This window comes from Oreochromis niloticus, linkage group LG6, assembly GCF_001858045.2.
Source record: "Oreochromis niloticus isolate F11D_XX linkage group LG6, O_niloticus_UMD_NMBU, whole genome shotgun sequence".
Taxonomy (NCBI): domain Eukaryota; kingdom Metazoa; phylum Chordata; class Actinopteri; order Cichliformes; family Cichlidae; genus Oreochromis; species Oreochromis niloticus.
This window is the reverse complement of record NC_031971.2, coordinates 37,496,701-37,507,426: the sequence shown is the minus strand read 5'-3', so window position 1 is coordinate 37,507,426 and position 10,726 is coordinate 37,496,701. Positions and strand designations below refer to the sequence as shown.

Here is a 10,726-nt window from a genome sequence, read left to right as displayed (position 1 = left end):
CTTAGCAGAAATTTCAATAAATAAATAAATATTAAGCAACGCGTTGAAATCGAGAGATATCATTATATGTAGGGAATATAAAACTAAGCCCGGCGGTTAAATAGTTTGTCGGATCTAATTGATGGATCTAAGCGGAACCCGGAAGGTTGACGATGGTTTAGAAACAACACAAAGAAATGAGAAATTCAAATGATTTATTGAAAAGCGTCTAAAAAGCAGTTTGACAACAACCTCTTTTTTTGTCAGTTACAACAAAGCTGTATGATCGTTTTTCTATGAAAATGTAAAATATAGTAACTATGTTAATGGAAAAATGTTATATTAACTTCGGGAAAACTTTAGAGTGTGTGTTGAATTTGTTAATTTAGTTTAGGTTTTAGAAAACTCCGAGGCAAACTCGGTCTTTGAAGACAACATAAAGTTTTTTTTCTAATACTTTTAAATTCAAAGTGCTTGAGTTAATTTTTAAATATCATTCCAGGATTTGAAATCAAGCAAAACTTTTCAGTCAAATCAGTTCAAATAAAGAGAATTATTCAGACCACAGACTGAATTAAATATCCTCGCTGCAAAGCTCAGGTGGGAAGAAACGTGTGGAAAAAATACATTCTTGTTAGTTATAAATGCAAAATAGTAAAAGTCACAAGCTTTGTACAGAAAGTAGCCACTCGCTGCAAAGGAAACATGCAACTCATGTTAACCATTGCACAATGTGAAAGGGACTTCATTTGATTTGGTCAATACATTAAATAGATGTCCAGCTTTATATTATATACACATATGCACATTATGTTATTTGCCTTTTTACATTACATACAAAATCTGCTTTGCTTGATAATCCCACCATGTCCTATAAACTTCAGAGTACATCTGCTGAAAGTCAGAAAACAGAGCGTCAGTCAGTCATCTTTTGTCCTTGAAGAAGCCTTTAGAAGTGCTGCTCTCCTTGATGGTGACCGTCAGGAAGTTGGCGGTCACGTCTGTCACCAGAACTTTCTCCACGTTGCCGAGAGACGGCCTCCACGTCACTTCATCCAAGTCGTCATCGAGCCGCGTTGGTGACGGCCTGTCCAGAAAATAAGGCTTTTCCATTTGGGTGAGCTCAGCGGGGCGACTCAGACTCATTTTGGAGTGGTGCTTGAAGTGTGCAGGTACCAGGTAGCCGGAGCCATCCTTCATCCTGTGAGTGTCCATGTCTGTTCTGTGAGGATGCAGGCCACGGTCTGAGTACAGCTGTTTGTAGGAGCTCTCCCCAGAGCGCTGTGTGTGGTGATGGTGGTGGTGATGGTGGTGGTAATGATGTTTATGGCTGTGGCCGTGGTTCTCTGGATGTCTGTGGGCCAGTTTGACCAGCCTCATGTCTTCGCCCCCCTGGAGCTTAGCCAGTTTGTGAGGGCCATGGCTCTCCTGCTCCTCTGCTCTCCTCTTATGGTGCTCAGAGAAGCCATCATTAAACCGTGGCTTAGGCTTGGGACCTCTCTTTTTAGGTATGTGGATGAGTTCTTCTGAATTAGTTTGATGAAGCAAAGACTGATGGTGCTCACGGGGGCTCAGTTCAGGTGGTCGGACACGTACGCTTTCTCCACGGTTGACGGTACTTGGTGGAAAGATGGTGGGCACGACAGCTCTCAGGCCCTCTCTGGCCCTGGGGGTGGCGACTGGTTCTGGGGTCGGGTAGGTGACGCGCATTCCTCGGACTGCTTCGCTCCTGAAGTCATAGGACTTGGACTTCACCTTTGCCTGAGCCTATCAGAAAATTTTCAAAATTAGTATTTTAAGAAAATGACACCATTTTTCATAGCGAGACTCAAACTGAATCAGTTAAAAAGGGATTCATTCATTCTTTTATCAAACATCAACATGTTTATTACTCAACTTCCACCAATCCCCTTTAAACGAGCCCTGTCAGTGGAGACTCTGGCATTTTGTTCAAGACAAACTGCCGCTCATTAAGCAATTTTCACGGTTCGCCGCTCTGAATAGATGAAGCATCAGGCCGTGATGTTTTCCTCGGCTCATGGGAAAGTAACATTTAATAATAAAATTTAAATTAAAAAATTTATTTCAGACACATATATCAATTTCAGTATAAAAACTACTTGTTTTATATTTTTTAAATATATTTATAAATTACACAACAGGGACAACAAATGCATAAATGGAATGTGTTCAAGAAACAAAGAAAAACACCTTGTGTCATTTAGAGCAGAGTAGCTTTGTAGTTCTTACAACTACATTTTTAGAGGCAAATAAATTTGTACATTAAAATTCAAGTGAGAAATTTTATTATTGATCTACAAAATTAGAGAACTTAAACATTTCTGAATTCTAATTTATTACATGCCACCTGCAGCTTTTCCATTTTTACTTTAAAAGTGGATTTAATAAAGAGACAACAGACCCAGAGCGTGTAAAAGAAGAAGAAGAAGAAGAAGAAGAAGAAGAAACAGCCTGGCTGTTTATTAAACACATTTTATTTAACAGGGCACAAACAGTCCTTATGTAAGCTAGTCCATTAAAACAGCTGCATAACAACTGGTTTTTCTCTTCATTTAGAGAAGCGGAAATAACCAGATACATGCCAAACTCTCTGGGTCAACCCATTTGTCAGGACCTAGAAATAATTTTATCATATATATTCTAATGCCTGGCATCACCACAAAATTAACAGTTCAATTTCCCCAGTTGAAAAAAACCCCTGATGGATTCCCTGATGGGACACCTTTTGCGATGTGCTTCTGGCCCCAGGGGCCGCTTGTTTGACACCCCTGTTTTAAGGTATTCAAAGGCCGTTTTAGCATGTCAATACATCCCCATTAGGCAATAAACAAACTGAATACACTCCCATTCATGGGCAGGCTGTTCTAATTATGCATAATTAGCATATTTAACCTGCTCATTCACTAACGCATGCAAAGAAAAAAAATTAAGAAGCCACAATCTACAAAAGTGGAGAGAGCGCAGGAAGGGTTTGTACGGGCTTTATTAGACTCAAGCAATATAAAATAAAAAATAAACCAAGCTGCCAGCTTTACCTTAAGCAGAAACGTCTTGGGTTTTGGTCCTCTCTTTTTGGGCCCGTAGAGCTCCCTTTCACGCTCCCTGTGAAAAAGCAGACACCCATTTTGAGTGTCACGGGAGCAAAGTGCACCGAGGACAGCGTACAGTTACCGAACACTCACTGGCTCTGCCCAGAAAGGCCACACAGACATCTTACCTCTGCTCAAAAGCGGCGAACAGGCGGGAGTCCAGAATATTTTCCTCCGGTTCCCAAGTGCTGTATCTGCGAATTAAAAACGCGGAGTTAGACAGAGGGAGCGGAGACTGACACACGGCGCTAGCCTGCGAGCTAAAAATCTCCACCGTGCTCAGTTTTAATCCCGCTGTCTCGCTAGCTGTGGCGTGCTAACGACAGCCACAGCCGAGACAGTGCGGGCAGGGCAGCCGCGGGCTGAAAACATGATGAGGCTCAGTGTAGCGGGACTTACTTGGGAGACCACCCCTTCCATTTCACGAGGTATTCAATGCGACCCTGCATGCCATCAGAAACAAACAGACAGGACTTGGTTAGCTCGCAAGGGTTAACAGTAGTATGAGAGTGCGGTGGTGGTGCTCTTATTCAGCATTCTGGGAGAAAAGAGCACGTTACATCTCCCGCCTACCTTCCTGATTCTGCGTTTGATGATAGACTCGGCAGCGAACACCCTCTCCCCGACGGCAGAAAGCTCCATGTTTACCCCAGTGCTACCTCCCGTTAGCTGGGTGGACGCTAACGCTAGCAGAGCAGATATTTTTCTCCAGTCCCAGCCACTCTGAATTCCCGACAGACCATAATACTCCCGAACAGAATGGACGTCAGCGCAGTTTTTTCACAGCGTTGCTAAGGAACCGCAGTCGGTGGAACCTTTAGGCGAGCACCCATTGGTCGAACCGTTGCTACGTGCTCTGGTTGCTAAGTGGAGAGGAGGAGCTTGCGCCTCAGCGAATTCTTCGGGGAGGGGGAAATGGTGGCTTCTTTCCCCGCGCGGCGAGTGAATCATTTCGCGCAAGTTATGTGCGCAAAAATGCACGCGGCATCAAAGCGGTCTCGTTATGCGGACACGCCAGCGTTATCCGGCAAATAGAGAGAAAGTAGGAAATAACGAGGGCGCCCGAATTGCGCGCCAGCGCGTGGGTAGTTTCCCTCATTTGCGTTTGGTCGCTACAGCAGCGCGTTCATCAGCTGATGAAGCGGAGGTTATTTTTTGTTGGTCCATAAACACCAAACGATCGCCTCCACGTCCTGCCTGCGTCAGGCCAAGTGCTACATATCTGCCCGGTCCGTTCACGTGATTTTATCTAATTATTCTCTGCGCGTTCACCTTAAAGGGAAAATATTGTAATTATATCCAGCCGTCTGATTTACCGCATATTACACGCCGGCGCTCTGTTGTTTAAAATAAATGCAGAGTGGGTGATACATTTAAATCAAATACACGCCCTTAATGTTATAAAATAAATGTGTGGTTTGGTAAGAGGTCAGTCCACTGGATCTCAGTGATTAAACTGAACCTTTCAGTGACACTGATTCATCAAACGTTAGGAAAACAGCTGTCATGGCCCAAAGATAAGCAGTAATAAGACGAATTTTCCAGGAAGAGATCTGGGAAAGCTTCTCGCTGTCTGAGGTTTAAAGGCATCTGATTGGTCTCTTCAATGAAACGGGGGGTTGTGATTTGTTTCTTTGAATTATGAAACACAACCAGCTTTGAGTTATTATTTACTTTTTCCCGATAATGAGATTTCTCAGCCAAGATAATCGGAAATTATGGACGAGCTCCTGCGAGGCCCCTCGTTTTTAACGCACATCAAACAGAAAAAGGTCAGAGTTAAACCCCAGTTTTCACTTTTCCTTTTTCACAGCGAGGCGCCCTTCCGCTCATAAATCAGATCCCTGTTTTTCCATACAGTGACACATTTATGTTACCCGCAAAAAAATAATATCAAATTAAATAAATTCGATTATTTATGCATTTACTTTGGTATCAGTGTAATAATAAAAAATAATAAAATAAAAAATAATTTAAAAACATTATTATTATCATCATTATTATTATTATTATTATTATGCATTCGACTATTTTTATATTTATAATTTTTTACTTGCTCATTTTTTAGATTCGATTTTATTAGGTTGAAATAACAAGAATAACTACGTTTGTATATATATTATTTATCTATATGAAAAGATCTGTTTAACAAACGTTTATTTGCTTGACGTGTCTGTTTAGCGCGGACGGTAACGGCTGAGTCAGCATAAAGAGCGGTTAGTCTCGGCTGAATCATTTGAACATCTTTGCTGAGATTGGCTGATCTTTCTTCGTCACTTAAAAATGAGATGAAATGAATTCCAACACAAGAACAGCGGCGATAAAGGGAAGCGTAAGTAAGTAAGTAAAAAAAAAAAAAGAAAGAAAGAAAAGAAAAGCTGGCCATACAATCAAAGGGGTTATTTGGTTATTAATTATGCATTTAATTCCTCTTCGGTTGGAACATTTTTAAATAAATAAAAAAATTTCAAAAATGCCTCAGACTCATGACTCATCATTTAAATCTATTACATCTAGGCAGCAGGTCAGGTTAAACTTAACTGTGATCATTTACTGTTAAATATGTTCAAGCACAAAACTGATGTAACAAACTCAACTTTTAAATTATTTCATATACTTTTATTTTTTCTATCTCCAATTATTTTAATTTTTTTTTTTCGTCCTTGAGCACCACTCCCAAATATTCTTTTAGGAGTCATTTGTGTAACGCTAGGGTAACCACAAGAGAGATATGATTTTCGAAGACAGAGAAGCTTGAAAAGATAATCATCGAGAAAAGGTTTCAGAAACGTAACATTACATCTATCCATTCAAACTCTGGCGGTGGTGAGCTTGAAGAAGAGGATGAAACTGACCTCTAACCCCTTCCAAAGTAAGCCTGCCCCAGGACCCCGCTCAGCGGCACACCGCGGGACCGGCCAATCAGCAGCCAGCCAATCAGCAGCCAGCAAGGGATAAAATACGGATCTGAAGAAAATGGTCTCCCTGCACCAAAGAAAGAAACACCCCGCGGAGCTGACAGTGTAAAAATGCAGCGGGCACCGATGGGATTTACTCACGTGCTGAATTTGCAGTCTTCCTTTTAACTTTTTCTGGCTGTGCCTGATGACGTCATTAAATCATTCTGAGGTACATTGATTTAGAGGGAAGAAGCGTTTTTAGAGAGGGGTGAGAGAGATGGCCCAAATCCACTCACATGCACTCCTTGCTGGGGTTTCGGATTCTAACTGGAGACCACAGAATTCCTCTGGGACGAGCATTGGTGCCATTTATCAGGAAGCTCTGCAGCGCTGCTTGTGATGCTGCGTCATCAAATGCATTTAAATGCAACTTTCGTCTGTTTACAGGGAAATAATGCAATATGCAATAGCGTTTTTATGTCACACAAACTGTGATCGGAGTCTCTAAAGAGGAAGCAAACAAAGGTGGACGGTCCTGAAAAACGGCCCAGACACAAATCTTTCAGCTCTTCCAGGTGTGCGTTCACCTCCTAGGTGTCCTACATAAAAAAAAAAAACGGAGAAAAATCTAAGGGTGTGAGAGTGTTTGAGCAGGAACATCAAATACCAGAAGTCATCATGGATCATAATCCCATAAGGGACGGCTGGACGACATGGGCAAGCTGGTGACTGGCTACAGCTGGAAAATGGGAACCCTAGGCTATACTTGTGATATGTTTCAACATCTTAGATATCCCAGCGTGAAATGCTTTTATCATCTGGTTATATCCAAACCCACACTGAAACACAGGAAAGCTCCAGAGCAAAGGATTTTCTCGAGGAGCCTGGCAAGGCCCTGGTGCAAACTTCAAATGCGGAGAAGACAAATTCAAGAACAAGAGCTTCTGCAACCTCCGTGAGGAGCAGGAGGATGATGCCTTCACTAACTATAATCTGTGTGTATGTACGTGTGTGTGTGAGTGTGAGAGAGAAATCCATAGTTTAACTTCTGATATTCTCAATGAATAAGATTCCCTAACTAATTCATCTTAAGTAAGCTGCAGTTAGTTTTTCTGAGGCAACAAGTTTGCATACGTTTTTTAAGTTCTGAGAAGTAATTACATTTTACAGTACAGGTCTCTGCCACACACACACACACACACACACACACACACACACACACACACACACACACACACAGAAAAGAGAGAGTAAAGCCGTCCCTCTTCTGAAGTTGTGCAAAGTGATGAATGCTGTTTGTTTGTTTTGTTTAGACCGACATAATGTGTTCAATTTAATAAAATTCCTCGTTTATATTTATTAAAAATAAAACACGTTTTGCTTCTTCTTTTTCACGTTTCATCACTTCAAAATATAAACACTATCATGTAAAGCTAAATATGTAGCTACATGGTAAATAATATATGCTGCCTTTATTGCTTGTAAGTGTAATAAAACAAACAGCTGAGGTTGGTTTAAAATCTCAATCATGCGCGCGGGTCCAGCAGGCCCACGATCACTGACTGAGGAACAAAAACATGAAAACCACACGGGGGTGAAGAGGCCTCACATCGGGATAATTAAGAGCAGAGATTGACTGACCACCAGCAATTTCTGGAATATTTAAAACTATCCAGAGCATTTGTCGTTTTAAATTCCTAAACTGTTGTTAATAAAAAGGTGTGACTACAGGCTGAGCGAAGATGCCACGACGCATTAAAATTCCCCAAATTTCTAATAAACCAAATTAAAACATTTTTTCTGTTCTTCTCTGTTTTTGAGCGAAAGAATCTTCAAATAAAAGTCATTAAAACCGGCTCAAAATCACCTGAAAGAGCCAGAACGGGAAGTGACTCGCAGTAATTTGGTGTTGCGCGCAGAGAGGGAAATATTTACCATATATGTAAGGTAATTTTCCCCGGAGGTGAAACCCAAAGGGAATGGCCGAACACCCCCCCAAACCAAATATTTGAAAGATGCCCAAATCTCCAAAGCACTGCTTTGGATCTGTGGCGCTGCGGTGAGTGACATATCGGAACCTCTTAAAGGAAGCAAAGCTCGGATTAAGCCTTCAGCTGGCCCGGTGATTATTCCAGGCTACAGGTTCCGATCCATGCTTCGGCTTTTTTTTCTTCTGAGCGCAGACAGAAAGAGAAGATGGGCGCACCTCAGAGTCTGGATGCGATTGGTCTCGGCGCGCCTGCAGTGCAGCAGTGCCGCCGCCATTAAAACACCATTGGTTGGCTTGTATCCGGGCAAGACGCGTGTTCCCGGTGTGCGCACAAAACAGGAATCCCCGGCCACAGCACAAAGGGACTAATACGAAAAACAGCGCAATAATAAACAGACATTTCAGACATCCCATTGATCAAGTTCAGCCCGTTCTGTGAGGCTTAAGCATTGAAGGAATCCTGCCCCAATTAAAGGCTTTCCCCCATTTTTTTTCACTTGTCTGGGGATCTAAACGTTTACATCAGACCCAATTTTTAGCCTTTATTAATTTCATTTATTCATAGGCAATCGCACTAATGGGCAGGTGAAGAAGAAATTTAGTTCAATCAGGTCTCATGGCAGGTAGTCAACATTCTTCATGGTTCTCTTCATTTTTAAGCTGAATTCCTTTCACGGATTCCCGTCATGTCTCATAAAAACTTGATTTCCGTGCAGGCTCAACCGGTTTCAAACCCACCGGACTCGTACAGCCTGCAGGGTGAAAATGATCAGAGAACAGAGAATAGACCGAAATCAGAGGCGCGAGGCTCCAATTCACTACTTAGGGAAAACACTGTGGATAATCATGTTACGTTGACACGAAAAAACAAAACAAAACAAAAAACAAAAAACACCACCCGAGTCTTCATGAGTTCACAGTCTTCGTGAGGGCTGAGCTCATCTGCCAGTTACCGCTGGATGACTGGAGCTTTAGTCACTTTGTTCATTGGAAAAGTCAGGGAGATCCCAGCAGGCTGCCTGCGTAAATGAAACTATTAGGCTCTGATGTTTTTATGTGTAATTTACACTCCAGTTTCTATTCCCACCCGTTTCCCCTTCAAACAACTTTTTTTTCTGTGTAAAAACGACACAAAGACTCCTTTATGTGAGCAGCTTTAAAGGGTTTCAGAGGAATATTTGTACCAGGCTCATTGGTGGGTTTGGGACAGAACCTGAGATGATTTTTTCCCCCATTTACAAACGGAACTAATGTTCACATCATAAAGAGCTCAAACAGTCGGGTTCAATCAGTAATTTTGTCACGCGTGGAAATTTCTGTCCAGTTCACGGCATTTGAACCGGTTCTAAATTTAAAAAGGGCAGACGGGTCAAGAGGTTTGTAACTGCGCTGATGTGTGGCGCAGTCCAAAATCTGCACTTAAGGATGTGTGCGGATCTCCGTGCGGAGAAAGTGCAGGCCCACTCGAGACTCCTGTTGGAATAAAAGTTTGGCACTTCAAAAAGCACGTGTCTTCTGTTAAACGAGCCCCTGAATCTGTTCAATACGCACACGCAAAATCAGCTCAACCTGACAGAAATCAGGAAGAGGAACAGCGCAAATCCTCAGTGCAGCATTTTATGCAATTCTTGTTTAGAAGATTGCAGTAAGAAACCAACTTGTTTGGTGTCTGTCACGTTTTGTTTTATTTTTTACACGAATAAACGCAAACAGCCATTAGAAAGGAAGTAACTTCGTCTTGAATCCTGCGGGGAATTTCCCGCTGTAGCTTCTCAGCTGGAACATCGCGGTAATAATTTGCGGGCTGCAGCTGCTGCTCAGCGTTTCGGAGAGACGCGAGAGAAGAGCGCGCATGGAGGAGGAGAGGACAGCCATTTTCTCTGTCGACGCTCATATTAATGCGCACAGAAAGCAGTTTTATTGGCGGGTTGGAGCAGAGAGGAAATGGTCGAGAGCTGCCATCTCTGTCATTGCGGTCGTCGAAATGTCAGATTTCACCGCTTTTCTAAAGCTTCTTTATGCACACACATTGTCGGAAAACGCGGATATCGCGCATTTCCCCTCACAGCAGATGGGTAGATGATGCATTCATGTGGCAAGACAAAAATGTTTCGGGCAGCTTTAGGACTGAGCTCACCTGCACGAACCAGCCCCTTCACTATATGCATGCATTAAACAAGAAACGTGAAAATAATACCCCGCCTCGTACCATTAAAGCTGAACCTGTAGGTAAAGCGAAGAAATCGGTTGCCTCCTGTTGAGTCTCCCAGCATGGCAGCAGGATTTATCGAAGAAACACCTGGCACGAACAGCTGTTCAGGTCAAAATTATGAGCTTTAAATTACAAAAGTACTTCTTTACCATTCATTTCAGCACAAAACATACGCTTTCTTTGTTTTTCAGTCAAAGAATTCAGCGATTTAGTACCGCAAATGCTACTGAATATTTAAGGTCTTTCTTTTACTGTTGCATAATTCAGGCCTGTGATCGTTTTACTTTAAACTCAGTTGCTGATATAGGACAGAATTAAACTGAAAACTGCTGTAAAAAGTTGTTTTTATGTGAGTAAAAAAATTTGCACATATACAAGTGAAAAGGCCTGACTTTGAGCTCCAGTATGGCACACATGCTGGTCCAAAACAGCCTGTGGGATTGTAGGATGCTCATCTGAAAATACACCCCGGCTCTGTAATCCTTGTGGCCTGCAGCCCACACGCACGCACGCACACACACAGACAGAGCCAAGA

At 42.3% G+C, this 10,726-nt stretch overlaps 1 protein-coding gene across 1 annotated transcript; it reads right to left on the bottom strand.

Moving 5' to 3' along the window:
- Window positions 1–177: 177 nt before the first annotated feature.
- On the bottom strand, window positions 178–4,134 carry cbx8b (chromobox homolog 8b). The gene is made up of 5 exons (XM_003448012.5): window positions 3,663–4,134; window positions 3,489–3,532; window positions 3,218–3,283; window positions 3,036–3,102; window positions 178–1,746 (listed from the first exon to the last, which is right to left on the bottom strand). The coding sequence occupies exons 1-5, from the start codon at window positions 3,729–3,731 to the stop codon at window positions 904–906; spliced, it is 1,089 nt and encodes a 362-aa protein (XP_003448060.1). The 5' UTR covers window positions 3,732–4,134; the 3' UTR covers window positions 178–903.
- Window positions 4,135–10,726: the final 6,592 nt, after the last annotated feature.

Excerpts from the sequence above, each read along its gene's own strand:
- cbx8b (XM_003448012.5), bottom strand. The coding sequence starts at position 3,731 with ATGGAGCTTTCTGCCGTCGGGGAGAGGGTGTTCGCTGCCGAGTCTATC. Across the intron at positions 3,284-3,488 it reads TGGAAGGGGTGGTCTCCCAA|ATACAGCACTTGGGAACCGG; the intron begins GTAAGTCCCGCT and ends TTTAATTCGCAG. Across the intron at positions 1,747-3,035 it reads CCAAGACGTTTCTGCTTAAG|GCTCAGGCAAAGGTGAAGTC; the intron begins GTAAAGCTGGCA and ends ATTTTCTGATAG.